This window comes from Nyctereutes procyonoides, unplaced genomic scaffold (genome assembly GCF_905146905.1).
Source record: "Nyctereutes procyonoides isolate TBG_1078 unplaced genomic scaffold, NYPRO_anot_genome, whole genome shotgun sequence".
NCBI classification, from domain to species: Eukaryota; Metazoa; Chordata; class Mammalia; order Carnivora; family Canidae; genus Nyctereutes; species Nyctereutes procyonoides.
The window spans coordinates 29981927-29998293 of NW_026575142.1; the positions used below are offsets into that span (position 1 = coordinate 29981927).

General features: G+C 39.9%; 1 protein-coding gene across 3 annotated transcripts in view; it reads right to left on the reverse strand.

Moving 5' to 3' along the window:
• Positions 1 to 15982, reverse strand: part of KCNJ3 (potassium inwardly rectifying channel subfamily J member 3) — a 142799-nt gene extending 126817 nt beyond the window's left edge. For 2 of the 3 annotated variants that reach the window (XM_055308336.1, XM_055308337.1), the window contains exons 1-2: positions 15224 to 15982; positions 4981 to 5197 (exon numbers count right to left, since the gene is read on the reverse strand). In XM_055308336.1, coding sequence (XP_055164311.1) covers positions 4981 to 5197; positions 15224 to 15925 — 919 coding nt within the window. In that variant the 5' untranslated portion in view covers positions 15926 to 15982. The remainder of the gene's footprint in view (positions 1 to 4980; positions 5198 to 15223) is intronic. The other variant, XM_055308338.1, reaches the window with a different exon arrangement.
• Positions 15983 to 16367: the final 385 nt, after the last annotated feature.

Consider the following 16367-nt stretch of genomic DNA (forward strand, 5'->3'; position numbering starts at 1 on the left):
AGGTAAAACTGCAAACACCAATAGCTACACACCTTCCAAATGAGGATATAATTTGAATGTAAGATGATGGCCTGGTATCTGGACCAGCTGACTGAGTTCAAATGGTGGCACCCACGTAAGGGCAGTGTCCCGGAAATTAACCCCACGCACAAGAGTGAAGCTGGTGAGAGGCTTCCTAGCTGAAGAGAAGAGGAACGGTGGACCTGTATTCTATGAATTTGTTTTTTAGAAAAAGAGCAATAAAAGGTGAGTGTCTAGATTTGAAAAGAAAGAAGGCAAGACAGAGCTTTACATTTACAGGAAAGAGGAGGAGGCAGTGATGCAGGACATAAGGAACAAATGGAAAGTAGAAGTCTCCGAATTTGGGGGAGAACCCTGAGTATGAAGGGGCAGATAATGGGTTTTGTATTTTTTCAAAGACCTCGAAATGTCTGAGAGCAAATACAGTCAACGGGATTTTAGGCATCAGGTGTGTTAAGTACAGGAGCTTGAGTCACGGGTGGTAGGAAACAGAACTAGCTGTAAAGGAGATGGTTTTGGAGAAGAATAAGGACACTTTCCCCCATAGACACCCAGAAAGAGAAGATTATTATGAGAAAAGGATAAGGAGAGTAAAAAAAATGTATAAAAATTGAAGTGTCACATTCTTTTTGATAGAATAGGTGGAGATGATATGCCAAGGAAAGGATAGGACAGCTGGGACTGGGGACATGGAAAGAGAGAAAAGGTCTAAAATAGATCCCACGGGGAGAGAGCCTGGGAGTACAGAAAAGACAATTAAAAAGACTGCCAAATAGCAGCAGAGAGCAGATTGAAGTTTGAAAGCATCCAGTTCTAATGAGCCAAATCTGCAATGCTGTTTGCCTCTAGCAGCGCGCTGTCTCCTGGGAAAAGAAGCAAAGGGAGCAAGAGTCAGAGGTAACGCGGGTTTAGGAGTTTGCCGCACCAGTAAAGAAGCAAAGGTTATTAACGAAGAGGCAAATCTTGGGCTCCTTGTTGGGAGCGAAAACCCAAAAATCATCTGAAACAAGGAAGGCAACAATACCTGAGTCTAATCACTGAGGAGTATTTCCAAGGAAGTAGGGAAAGTAATGATTGCTGAGCTCTGAGCTGAAAGCTAAAACTTTCAAGGAAATTAGAAAGCTTCTCATTTCTCACCACCACCACCACCATCACTCCTGCTGAGACTACAGGAGTAGGAAGAAGCAAAAACTAAAAGAGACCAGAAGATTCGTAAGCAACTCCTGTGTGTGTGTGTGTGTGTGTGTGTGTGTGTGTGTGTGTGTTGGGGAAGGGGGGATGGATATGACCACTAACACAAAAAGAAGTGGTAACTGTCTAAGGTTTTACGCATTTTTAAGACATTAGGGTCCTTTGTTTTAAAATAAACCACAAGGCAACCCACTAGGGGAAATAAGTATATTTTGTTTGTTATAGACAATTTGAGATTTTTACCATAAAAATACAGGCTTTGCTTTCTAATCAAATTCCAACACTTCCCATTGGTACATGACAGGCAGAGACGGCCCGTCCACCTCTCTGACCTCTCACTCAGCTCTCCACATTGTTTGCTCTGCTCCAACCACCTCTGCCTTCTGTTAGTTTCTGGAACAAATCAAGCAGACTCCCAATTTAGGACCCTTGCCCGCCATGCTGTTCGCCCAGACAGGCCCAGGAGGGCCTTCTTGACAGTCAGGTCCCTGCTGGGTGGGGCACCTCAGAGAGAACTCCTCTGTCAGCCCACAGAGCTCCGAGATACTCTCTCTATTTCATCAACTGGTCTTGTAGTGGGTTTTATTACCGACACATTTTATCTGATAACATCTTGCTTATTTATTTTTCTTGTTTTGCCATGTGCCTTCTCCACTTAGAATATGGCCTCCATGAGGAAGGGACTCTGGCTGCCTTGGTCACCACCACACCATTGACATTCCAAAGAACTACCAAGCACACAGCATACATTCAATTATTTGTTTAATGACTGAATGAATGAAAACAACTTAGTATTTTAATGTTAAACACAATGGAAAGTTACACTGTGTACGTGTTTACTCACAAAACTGCGTACCAAAAAACTAAGAAGTAAAAATGGAATTACTGCTTTTTCAAAACATCCCAAAATATCATACCTGTCTTATCATAAGCAATGAATATTATGAGAGAAAAAAACTGGATTGTGAATGCAAGGATAAAGGAGGAAACATCCCTGAAGATGAGCCTAAATATATCTCAGTAAAGATATAAATGATCAAATGGACATAACAATGTCTCTGTTATTTTTGCCAGGCTCTGAGAGGTCTGGAAATATAGACAGATTTTACAGAATTTGAACAGTGTGGGATTTAATTAGTTAGGGCACATACGCAGATAAAATGTCATATAAGTTTCCCTGAAAATAATTCTGTAAATTATGAGTAATGTCTCTGCTGTTTGTCTTTCTATATTAGATCTAGCAACAGGCTTAATTAAGAGGTTAAGAAGAAGGCGATTTTAATCTCTTCTCCATAAACAGCAATCTCAAAATAAGAAATTCAGGCTCCAGTCAAGTTTTCATACTTTCTATGGAAAGTATTTTCTGCTGGTTCATGGTTACCAAAAAAAAAAAAAAAAATAGGGAGTAGGAAATGTTAAAATCTGGAGTCTTAATGAACAATTCTATATACAAAACTCTGAATGACCCTATGTAAGACAGTATTTATGAACCCAAATCCTCTGGCATCTGATAAAGATGTATCAGTTAAGTCCATTACACAGGTATATTTTCAAAACAACACCCTTCAGTATTCTCTTAAGATGCCCATGTAGAAGCCAAAAATCAAACGGTTAATGAATAAGGAAACTTCAGACAAATCCAAATTGAGAGACTTTCTACACAATACCTGTCCTATACACTCTTCAAGTGCATCAAGGTCAAGAACACAAAGTAAGGTTGAAGACTATTCTGTCTAGAGACGGAATAAAAAAATAAATAAAAAACAAGTAAACAAGTGAAGGGCATAATCCTTCAACTGATGTTGAATAGGGCTGGTGGGGGTGGCGGTGGAGGGTGGCTATGATGGAAACTACTAGGACAACAGATGAAATTTGAACATTGTGAGCTAAATGGTAGTATTCCATCATAGTTAAATTTCCTAATTTTTTTCTTAATTGCACTATGATTTTATAGAAAAACTTTCTCATTCTTAAGTAACACAAACTAGAGATAAATAGGAAAAATGAATGGATGAATGGATGGATGATGCATGAGATTAATCAACTGACTGACTGGCCTAGTGAAAAATTTTGAAAACTGTCAAGTGAAACAGAAACCTCACTGATGTTAGTGTTCAGAATAACAATAAGTAATTAGTTAACAGCTGTGTCAAAGACAAAACCATATGCAATAAGAAATAAATCAATAAAAATTGCAACATCTCCTATGTAAGCCCTAACAATATAAGTCAATAAACAACATGAATAAAAATTTAAGTTGAAATATAAAGACTTACTGAACTAAAAGCTCTTGTAATTGGTTTCATTATTAATAGAGGTTATATTAGAAATATGCTATGACATCATGTCAATTTTAAGTCAAAAAAATAATTGGAAATAATATTTTAACCATAAAGTAGTCCACAGAAATCAAATTCCAGATATAGGTTGATGCTTTAAATCTTTAGTCACTATCCTTAAAAATCTTAATTTTTAAACTGAAGCACTAATGAAAAAAATTATACAACAAGCAGCTTTGAGGTAGTTATTATATCATTCTTACTTTACAGAGAAGGAAAAGAAGCTTATAGAGAGATTAAGCATCTTGCCCAAAACTGAAACAGTGGTATGTGATAGATGTACAAAGATTACAAGGGCTTACCGTCTCCTACTCCTGGGACAAAACTCTATACCATGGTGGGAGATTTTTCTATCTATCTATTTATTTATTTTTAGATTTTTCATTATGTAATATCTCCCACCTTCGTATAAAGTTTGAACATGTCCATGTTACCGCCAATGTTACTTTCAAAACTGCTATAGTTTATACATAATAATTAGCATTTTAGGATTGAAACGATATTGATAGAAAAAAAATGAGAACTAAAATATCTTTCCTTTACTTGCACAAAGCACAAAATTCAAGACACACATATATATGTATACATGTATTTGTTATATGTGTGTGTGTGTGTGCGCGCGCACGCACGTGCACGAGAGTATAGATGTACTGATACTACATCAGTCTCAATGATCTAGCAGGTTCCTAAACAAATGGGCAATACTCAGACCCCAAAAATATACTCTGATTTATTGTTTCTTTCCTTTGCAACCTTGCTCTCCCCACAGCGTTAGCAAATTGTGAATGTTTGGAACACAGCAATGTTATAGTGCATCTTAAGGAATAACATAGCTATACCAAAGCAGGAAAAGAAGAAAAATCTCTTTTGAAAAATTTTTTGGTCAAGGTTCAGCTGAGGAAATCTACTGACCCACTTTGAAATTAAAATGCTGCTTTAGCACAGACACACACACACAGGGGATTTTCCACTGAGGTTGCACATAGCAGCATATCAAAGCTTTACCAATGACACCCCGAATCACCATCCCCAAGGCAAGAATATGCATGCTGAGTTTAGGCAGCTCACTAATTACCCTGAACTTATTTTAACCTTAAATCTTTAAAGAAAAATTATGATTATAGGAAATCCAAGTTTGCAATTAAACTAGAATATCATAATCACTTCTAGGAGTCATCTCAGTTTCCTTTTTTTTTTTTTTTTTTTTTGCCGTATTCTTGAGTTAACATTATATATGCAATCATCTCAACAGTAATCTGCATTTTCAAAGTGGTGTCAACTTAATGTCACAAAGCAAATAAGAGAGAAGTCGTTACTTTCATTATTATGAACTGAGACATTTCGACCAATTCATGACAGATACTGTGCACGTAACATAATGCTATTATAGAATAAAGAAACTTGATGACATAGCTATGGTTTTACTCACCAGTTGTTTCCACAATGCCTTCTAGGATGACGACAATCTCGAACTGTTCAGTTTGCATGCTTCGCTGGGATAGGTCATAAAAGGGGCTTTTGGCATCGATCACGTGGCAAATTGTGAGGGGGGAAACAAGAAAAAGTTGATCTGCCCCTGTACTAAAACCTACATCCAGTTCAAGCTGGTCAAGGGGAAGGAACTCACCCTCAGGTGTCTGCCGAGACTAGACAAGCACACAGAAAAAGAGAAGAAATCACCACTTGCACTGAAATTTTCAAGGCAGCCCAACAGTAATTTACATCATTGCCAACATTCTGCACTATCAATCATCTGCAACAAAATCCAAACAAATCATTATGCAGCTATGTTCTAGCAAACGGGCCGAAATCCCACATAGCTCATGGGGAACATACATGCATTATTTATAATATACGACTTACTATAATTATCCTTCCCTAACTCATGAGCTTTGGAGAAATGCCTGGTCCAACAATGGCTGTTAGCACAAACTGTGGAACTGAGTGTACATGTGCTACCGCTTGACATAAATCACTTCAGGATAGCTCACTGCGTGCCAGATTTGTTTTCCTCACAAAGCCAATAATAAGTAGGCAATTCTTAGGGAGTTTGTTAGAGCTGAAAAAGGTCGATCATAATTTCAGAAAAGATTTATTGCGTCGTTACAAAGCAAACCAATGATTTTTCTAGGACTTTTGAAAGGTAACAGACATAGACTTTAGTATAAACGTGAAGATGCTATCACGTTATGTTATGTACACAACAGCTCACCTGATGCAAAGAAAGGCATATGCTGTTAGCTGATGGCTTTCAAACTCTAATAATAAACCGCATTAAAGTCGTTTAGCTATTTATTTTATGAATTTTAAAATAGTGTAAAAATTGTGCTAAACTCAAGTTTTTTAATAGAAATGCAATTAAAAATCTACACTGGGTAAACCTGCAGCTTGCTAAAACTTTCACAAGGTAGTGGTATTCGGTCTCTATATAAATCATTATGAAACTTAAATTGCTTACGTGCTAAAACTCTGAAAGACTACCTTAAAATGACTATGAACAATCAGCAAACCATGAAAGTTACCTTCTTTCTTTTCTATTCATTCTTACTTTATTTTCCACATCTGTTCCTTACAAGGATCATATATAAGCAAATATTTGTTTGATTTAAATTATGATACTGATAAAATAAGGGCTAAATAGTTGCATGCAGAAAATTCTGTCGGAGTGGGAGCTTCCTGATGGTCCAGTGGGGCTTGGAGGGATCCAATACATTTAACAGACTCTGAGAAGCTCATGTAACAAACGAAAACAGAATCTGTAACCCTGGTCTGTCCAGTGAAGTGGTATTTTAAAGATAAAATCCTTACTCTCTGGTAGGGTAAGGGTAAGGGTTCCAAGAAATACCTTGGCATTTTAAGTGGAGTAAATGAGTCTGCAAACACTGAGAAATATGGTTTAGTAAACTGTCTTCTGACAAAACTGAACCAAGTTAGTGGGAGACCGTGGTCTCCACAGCAGAATCAGGCACGGAAGCTACTTTGTAATTAGTGATCCTCCAGAACTTTTATTTGTGCAGAAAAAAACCAATGAAAATGTTGAGACTATTTTTCCTTCTACGCCTTGTGAGTAGTTGACTAAAGAAGAGTAAAAAGAAAAAGAGGAAGAGAAGGAGAGGGAGAGGAAGGAGAGGGGGAGGAGGAGGAAGAAACATGATCAGTGACAAGAAAAAAAAAATCCATGGAAAAACCTGATGGTCCAAAAATAAAAACAGCAGCTCTAACAACCAAGGCTGGGGAAGCTAGACACTTCAAAGCCAGTAGAAGTTACCTATCTCTCTAACTTATCCTCAAATTGATAAAATATGGATGAGATCGGCATCCCTCCAACTAGAGAGCTGTATAAGAAATATTGATTAATGCTACAAAATAAAAGCCAAAACAAAACAAAAACAAATAAAAACAAAAACCTGGTGTCATTGTTCTCTCATCTAGTAAGAAACAGGTGCTATATAAACACAAGGTGGTATTCTGGTATTTATAATTAGTGAACAGAATTTGGGTCATTTCACTAATTAAGCTCTGCTTTTTCTAAATGTTCATTAAAATAATTCCTTAAAAAGTCAATTTCCTATTTATTTAAAAATAATTCTCCCCCCAAAAGATCTATTTTTTTCTGATTTTTATATATACACATCCATATTAAAGTTAATCTTCCTTTTTTTAACATTTGCTGTTTATACCTCTGCCTCATTCTAAAAGGCTGTAATCTGTTAACTTTTATATTTCCTGATCATCCAACACGCCATGAAGAGAAGTGGCCTAGAAACAAGCTATCAAGAGAATGCCAACCTAGAATAAGAAAAGTCTCATTTTTAGCAAAGCAGTTAATTCACATAAAGGTAATTTAGACTCAAACATATATGAATCTGTTCCATTCACTACAGAGCTCCACAATTTTGTCTTCTGGGTCTTCTTCTTTCTTGCGAGGCCAACAAATATTTCAATGAGCAATATGCTCGCCTCCCTGATTTGTGTTTGTTTCTCTGACCCTGTAATAGACTGGGAAGCCTATTCATCACTGTGGTGAACACAAAGCTTTTCTATTTCGAGGAGTGAAGAGTATGGTTTTCATGGGGCAGGTGCTTGGAGAACTGGGATTGTTTGAGGTCGGAGCTCCTGGCTAGAGCAAGGTCATCTATCAGCGCTCAGCCCAATACTTAAAATGGTCCCCAAACCTACATATGCTTACCAAATACATTTTCAGAAGCATACACATTTTACTACAGGCTTACAAGGAATTCTAATCTAGGCTTTTCTAATTCTGTTCCAATTCCAGAGATTCTTCTGGAGCATAGGGCGGAAAGAAACCCTATGTTAGTTTCAAGTCTCTCGACTTGTGTAAGTGGAGCGAGAGCACTTTTGTTCCAGGAACTGTGACACACACACGTAAATGAAAAGGAAGGACAGAAAGGAAGGAGCTATATATGTGCCGTCACAAAGTTCAAGTACGATCTCTATCTCAAGCATGTGATAAAGCAACAGCACTGATACTGTCAGTTTCTAGTTTTCTTATTCAGCTATCAATTGCCATATTTCATCCAGGAATTTTGATAACAAGCAAAAAAACGGTAGACAAAAATCAAGCTAACCTTTCCTTATTATGTCACCTTAAGAATTATGACATAAGAAGAAATCCTTCACTGACAGAGCAGTGTGCTGATAGTCTACACTATCTCCTTTAGCTCCATAAACTTCCTAATCCCAAAGGGAATTAGGGAATGCAAAAATCATGACCATTTCCTAGATAAAAATGTATAAACAGATATGGTCAAGATGCATAACAATTCAAAATAATTGCCATAGATTAGATTGATGCTAGTAAATTATTAACATTTCTGAAAATCTGATAACTAAGGCTGGCTTAATTTGATGAAATAACCATTTAGGACCATAGAATGACTGAATGAATAAGAAAGTAAGAAGGAGGTACAAAAACAAAAGAGTCCGTGGAAAATTGGTAATTCTTAAAAATTTAGAAAACAATCCTAAAACACTAGGACCTGAGAATGATCCCCATAAGATCTTTATTTTCAATTGTATGGAATTTGGGGAAAGAAATAATAAGGACCGTTCTGCCATTTTAAAGCTTTTCTGGTTGATAGCATCATAGCAATTTCTGGGAGATAAGAAAAAAATTAAAGAAATCTAAGGCTCGTAGTTTATTTAAAGTTACTGTGTAAAAAATTAGAAGTAGAACATCATCGATATTTGAAATGGTTTTGTAGAATTTAGGACGTGGCAATAATTTCTAAGTTATTCTTCATTATAAAAATACTGCTATTTAAAAGTAGTATTTTGTTTGTATACATTTTAATCATATGTAAATGTGTATATGTGTAAAACTTAGGACTTATGCCTCATCTTAGAGTCACATGTACTGATTTCAAACAAGCAGCTAATATCAAATGACTCTGAACTTCCTTAAAGTCTAAAAGAGGCCTACCAGATAATCAATCACAAATTCTGACTAAAGGTGGAAAAAGATTCAAAAGTCACAGATGCCTGGAAGGGATTATCAATGCCATGGACTTTATAGACAAATAGCTTTCATATTACACATGAAAGACTACGGAGTACATGTCCAAAGACACACACACACACACACACACACACACACACACACCCCTCTGGGATGCACATTCAGAATGGTTCTGGCATCAGCAGATCCTCACTTGGCCACCCTCCTCCTGTGAGATTTGCAACCAGTTGTCCACATTCATTCAACAGGAACACACTCCACCAATACAATCAATCTCTGCGCAGCCTTTCTCCCATGTCTCTAACCCATAACAGCGTTCTAATTATAACCATTGTGCTCTTTCCTAGCTCGGAGGGAGGCTAGGGGAATTCTGAAAAGAACATTTAATTACTACCATCTGATTCATGAGATGTTCCTCCATCATATTCTAAGCCTTGTCCTATACCCCCACCACCTCCCAGAAGTGTCCAATGGAAAAGGGTGTTGAGGGCCAGAGGAAAGGACAGGAAAAGACAGGAAAGGAAACTAAGAAGAGAGGGCAAGCCCTTCTTGCCTACCAACTCCCATCACTTTACATTTATCTGTGATTTCATTTCTCCTCTTTAAACATGCAGTATGTGAGAGACTGTGTGTGTGTGTGTGTGTGTGTGCGTGTGTGTGTTGAATATATGCTGAAGTCACAAAGAAAATCACAAATGAAATGAGGCTGGAATGCTATCTGCAAGCTAAAATTAGGAAATAAGTCGAAAGCAGGTACTAGAATGAGCAAAAATGCCCTGTGGCTTGAAGCTGCTCTGGCAATGGTTTTGGGACTCAGACCAAAATTCAAGTCAGGTATTGCAAAGAATGGACCCAAAATTTTATGTGGGCTGTCTATAATTAAATTGTACATTTCTTTTGTACATGTCTATAATTAAATTGTACATGAGCTTGAAATTCCGTCAATACTCAGGTAGATAAAATATGACCAACATCAAGTCTAAAATAAAAAAAAATGTAATGCTAAGATAATCATCCCATAAATATGTTTGTTTTTTATGAAAAGAAAGTGCCTTATAGAATGGAATGTAGTTTATCTTGTACTAAGTTGTGTGAGGCTTTTACACTATTGAAATGAAAGAACAGCTTTATAATTCCCTGAGGGCCTTTTATGTAATTTATAATAACCCTGGACAGGATTTGTGACCCTACGTGCACATTTCCCTCCTACTCACCAAACACCCTCAAATCCATCAAATGCTTTTCCTTATTTCTCTTTATCATTTGTTCTTACCTACTGCTGTTTATTTGTGGGTCTTTATGTCCCTTATTTCTGTTCACACTGTATTCCCTGGAACACAAGCCACCCCATATTTTTCGGGAACCATAACAAACATTTTTAAAAAATATTACTACTGTTTTCTAAAAGAATGAAAATTCTATTTTTAAAAAAAGTTCTGTACCTATTGGAGAACTGTCCTTGTGTCAAACAAGGCAAAGCTAGACTAAGTAGGAACTGTGCTTTCTCTTTAAAGACATAATGAATCCACCTGAAAAAAAAATCACCAACCATAACAGGATCTAGCCCTAAGAGTTCTGGGGAACTCGGTCTTAGGCTCCTGAAATATTTTTTTAAATTTATTTTTATTTTGAAAGAGAGAGAGAGAGAGAGAGGGTGCAAACGGGAGGAGAGGCAGAGGGAGGGTAAGAATCTCAAGCAGACTCCATGTTAAACACAAAGCCCGACCTGGGGCTCGATCTCACGATCCTGAGATCATAACCTGAGCTGAAATCGAGAGTCAGATGCTTAACCCACTGAGCCACCTGTGCACTCCTCCTTAAATGTTTTTACTGACAGCCTGTATGATACTAAGAACAGGTGTGTTTATTAGGCATCCACTTGTGGACTTACTTTTAAACGGAAGTAACTAATTATCAAAACTAGTATCAAAACTAAACTGGCCAAGACCAATTGGCGAAAAGAATCAATCCTACAAAATAAAGTAACACAAAATCAAACACCTAACTGCATTTCAGTGCATGGTATGAAGCGATAACAAATAAGTATAAGAAAAAAATCAGGAATCATGTGGTCCAGAAATAACTGTGGTTAAAGGATTAATATAAGGTTAGGACACATGAAGGAGATGAAGACCTTACTGGTTTCAAAAATAATAAGTTTGCCTTTTATTGCATCTGCACTTGCTGACATTCATATGGGGAAACCAGATAACATCCAAATTGAGTATCCATATAAATAGAAAATAAAAGACGTGAATACAAAAAGAATATATATGATACATCAGAAGGTGACTGCACACCAACTGCCTTTCAATAAGTGAAAATTAAGGGCTGCAGAGCTGCACTCCTAGGAAAGAAAATTATTTGCTATGAGTAACAATATGAAGAAGTACAATTATACTTCCATGAAAAAAAGTTGTCCTTACTTCTATATTTCAAAATCTGGATCCAGCAGTAATTGATTTTAAATTTTCTTTATGTAAATATACTTTGTGTGCCTATATAAGTCCATGATGGCCTCTGGATAATAAGCCTGTAAATTCCCGAGCAGTGTATCAAGAAAGATTATTTAAATCTTCCCTAACAAGATGTACATCTAGGGCAGTCAACCATTTGTGTTAGATTTATAGAAAGTCGGACTGAGATTTCCAAATCCTTTAAGCCTACCGCTAAATTACAAGGTCCAGAGTTTGAGCCATTAGCCTCAAGTCTCAGGCATTTTTATCAAAACTTGCAGCTAGATGATACAATAACTTAACATGAACATGCGATTCATTGGTTCCTATATCTAGAATTTTTAAAAAGAAGATAACAAGTTAAAAGCCCAAATAAAACCTCAATATGGGGATGAGAAGAGGAAAAGAGAAAGAACAGTCATTTTAAAAGCATTTTCTAAGCTATAATTATAATCAAATTACAAATTTCAAAGAATAACTTCCAACTGTATCCTTTAATTTTTACTGAATCTGATTTTTTTTAATCTCTGAGCAGAAAAAATCTGACCACTTCAGACATAAAGTTGGAAGAACTATATTTGAATATCAAAATTCATTTCAGTATTTGCAGGCTTGAAAGACTGGAAGAGAGTTGAAATAAAACCTGCATTCACAAGGGGTGCGTTATTGGCTCAGGAGGTAGAACATAGGACTCTGGATCTCAGGCTCCTGAGATCAAGCCCCATGCTGGCTGTAGAGATTCCTTAAAAAATAATTATTTTCATATAAGTCAATAACAGAATTAAAAATAAGGAAGTTATAAAAAAACTTTTATCAAAACTTAAGAGAATTCAAGAAATATGCATGAAAATTCATAGTAGCAAGGATAAGAAAACCATATCCACGTTCTTACTGTCTTCCCGAGAACAGAAAATACTTTATAATCATTAAATAAGACTCTTCCGTCAATACTGATAGATAAGCTTTTATTCAAAAAATAAGTAAACCATAGGAAAATATAAATGAAATTAAATTAGATAATAGGGAGAACATAGACTATAACTGTTATCATCGGATATTGTTTTTATTGCCATTAAATTCCAAATATTTATCTGTATTAAAAATACTTCAACCTTATATTTAAAATGCCAAACAAGGCTTAAAAGAGGAAACTAAATATGGGTAACGATATTTAACAAGAAGACCGGTATCAAAACATTCTACGTATTACTTATTCCATGGAACAGCTAGCTCCTTCTTTCAAAATACAATTGGCTGTTTTAGGTCACTTCAATCTCAGTCCCTAAGAGAACCTAAGAGTAACTTATTAAAGGTAAACCTCCCCTCTAATTCTGTGAATGTTATTAGTTCCCTAATAAAACAGGACTCCTTTTTAATGAAGTCTAAGGAAATGACAAGAACTATGAGAATTCATTTTAATTACTGTGGCTACAGGAAAACAAGCTGCATGATGAACTAGCTGGCCAAAGACCTGCCACTGGCCAAGCTCTCATTTCACAGAGAGCAGGACATCATTTCACCATAATTTTGTTTTAAATATAAATTGACACCACGTGTCAATTTTTTTTTACTCCTACCACTGACATCTTCTAACAAATCAAAAGCAAAGAATTTTATAAGAGCATTATATACATTCTTTTTTTCATATATACATTCTTTCAATTAGAGATTGTTTTATCACCTTGTGTTATATATAGCACCCTGCTCCGAATCTGTCAGCACCATAAATCTCTTATTGTTCTTAATCAGGACACTCCTTACGGTATATGCATATGTGGTACATGGCCTTTGCCTAAAAGTCATTATCAGTGTCCTGCACCACTGTTGGGCTGGATACTCCAGATTCATTGTACCTTTGTAAAGACAAAACAAAACACACAAACACAAAACTGATATGCACATTAATTCTAGTTTTTCCAGCTTTGTTAAACCACAATTCAATAAAGTCTAGGAACATCTAAAAGATGTTGTCTCAAAAGATACTTCTTTTAATTACTGACTTTATATATTTGAAAAACTAGGGAACAGCAATGAACGACCGTTAAGGGCTAATTTTATTTTTCCAATTTTCAATCAATGTGGTAAAATATTCTTCAATAAGAATCTCAAAGTGACACGTAAGCGTGAGTTCCCTGACAGGGATGTCTGCACTACATTAATGAGGTGTTCCTGTCTTCCACACAGGCCTACCTTACAGAGAGATTATCTGTCTTGATCTATTCATAGAAACAGGCACATAGGACTGACACCCATGCAACAAACACGTCTACAACACAGCTGCCTAGCCTAACCCAAACGACTCAGTTCAATTAATGGTCAAAAACCACAATATGCTAAGTTAAATAAGAACTAGTATGCAGCACATTGAAATTAATTATGAAGAACATGATTTGAGATTATTTGTTCACAGTTATTTTAATGAACATGCACGTCAAAACTCAGTTGAAAATTTGCCACTAGCTATAGAGAAGTTAGTGGGTTTTTTTACCGTCTATAGTGTACGATGTGGAGTGACGGGACAACTGAACTACGGTAATTCTAACACTTTGTTGAGCAACATGATTGAGGAATGATTAGGGCAAAGTCTTTTAGATAAATAATGAAAATGACACAGGAGCCAAACTTTCTAAAAGCACTTTTAACTGCAACATAAGTCAGGGCAGTGTAAAACAATACACTTGCAGAGTGGCATTGAAATTTCGAAGGCAAAAATCTCCAATATTCATCAAGCTTTCATTTTTTTTTTTTTTTGGTGCTAAATTCTGAATCTGGCTGTCGTTCTGCATGCAATCTCAGATAAATTCTTAAGATTTCACTTGAGGTCATCTCTTTCCGATTTAGGAACGTCTGAAAACTACCTGAGGCAAATGCCTCAAAAAAGTCGAATTGGGGAAAAAAAAAAAAAAAAAGTTTGAATTGTAAGAGACACACCGAGAGAGGACTGAACTTTTTATCTCTCATCCCCCCGGCTCTGGGCGGGTGAATGAGCAGAGCAGCGCGGGCTTCCCTCGTCTGTAGGATGCCCTTTGGGGCGGGCGCCCCCGGCTGCGGGCCCCCGTCCGTGTGCAGCGCGCTGTGCACCGACACGCGGTGCTAAGAATCAATTTCCTTAAACGGGTGCGGAGAAGCTTCAAGTGAAATCTGTAATCGACAAAGGCTTCATGGAAACTGGCAATTAAAAAAAAGAAAGAAAGAAAGAAAGAAAAAAGAAAAAAAAGAAAAAACAGAAACTGGCAATTAAGAATAAAATCAACAAGAGGCTCTAGAGAAAAAGCACTCGGGACAGGCTTTCCCAGAACACTTCTCGAGGAAAATATTTAGTAAAAGAATAAAAATCTGAGCGAACCAGGTGTTTCTCCCACCTCCCTGGCTACTTCTCAGGTCGCTGCGCTGGTCCGAGCGGCGGCCCTGCAGCTGGGGCTACGGGGCCTGCAGAAAGGATGCACCTGCTAATCCGGGGGGGGGCGGGGGGCGGGGTAAGGCAAAGCCCTAAGGGAAAGTTAAGGGACTTCCGCACCTATTTCTTCTGAACAAGAGCCGCCCGGTGTCGGGGTCGGCGGCTCAGCCTCGGCGGGGCGGGCAGGGGCCCAGGGCGAGCGGCGGGGAGGCGCGGGGAGAGCCGGGGAGGGCCGGGCACGGGCGCCCCCCGGGGCTGTGCTCCCGCCACCCTCGCGGCCCTGCGGCTCCCGGCGGCCTGGAGGGGGCGGGGTGCGCGGCGCGCGGCCCGGGGCGCCTACCTTGAGCAGCTTGCAGCGGATCTGCGCCGACACCATGTGGCTGTTGCGCAGGTTGCCCACCCGGAACATGAGCGTGAGCTTCCCGTCCCTCATGGAGATGACCGCGTGCTCGCTGAACATCAGGGTCTCGGCGCGCTTCTTGGGCTGGGACATCTTGATGAACATGCAGCCGATGAGGAAGGCGTCCACGATGGAGCCCAGGATGGACTGGAAGAGGAAGAGGATGATGCCCTCGGGGCACTTGTCGGTGATGTAGCGGTAGCCGTAGCCGATGGTGGCCTCGGTCTCGATGAAGAAGAGGAAGGCGGACGGGAAGTTGTAGACGTTGGCCACGCAGGGCGTGTAGTTGCCGACGTGGGCTTTGTTCAGGTCGCCCCGCGTGTAGGCGATCACCCACCACATGGACGCCATGAAGAGCCAGGCCACGGTGTAGGTGAGGATGAAGATGAAGAGGTTCCAGCGCCACTTGAGGTCCACCAGCGTGGTGAAGAGGTCCGACAGGTAGCGGCTCGTCTCGCTGCCCAGGTTGCCGTGCTGCACATTGCACCGGCCGTTCTTGTCCACGAACCGCTGCCGCTTCTTCTTGGGCACCAGCTGCTGCTGCGGGCCCGGGCCCGGCCCCTGGGGCTGCAAGCCCGCGCCGCTGGACGAGGTGGTCACTACCTGGTAGTCGTCCCCAAATTTCCTGCGGAGTGCAGACATAATACGGGGGGGCGGGCCGGAGTCCGAGCGCGAAGCGGGGGCGCCGGCGGGCGCTGCGCACCGGCCCCGTAAGGCGGTGGGGGCGGCGGCGGCGGCGGCGGGAGGCGGGCGGCGGGCGGGCGGGCGCTGCCTCCGCGCTCAGCCCCGGAGCGCAAGTGTCCTCCCGCGCTCGCCGCACGACGGACGCGGAGCCCAGGAAGCCCGGCGCGGTTGTGGCTCGCGGCGTCCCCGGGCTCGGCCCCCCCGCCCCCCCGGCATCCCGGGCGCCCCCCCTCGCCCCGGCCCTGCCCCCCGCGCCCGGCTCCCGCGGCTCCCGCGCCCGCTCGGGAAGCTACCGGCTCTCCAGGCGAGGCCCCGCGCCTGCCACCTCGCCGGGCGCCCAGACCCCCGCGCCCCGCGCCCCCGAGCCCCCGCGCCCCCGCGCCCCGCGCCCGCGCCGCCT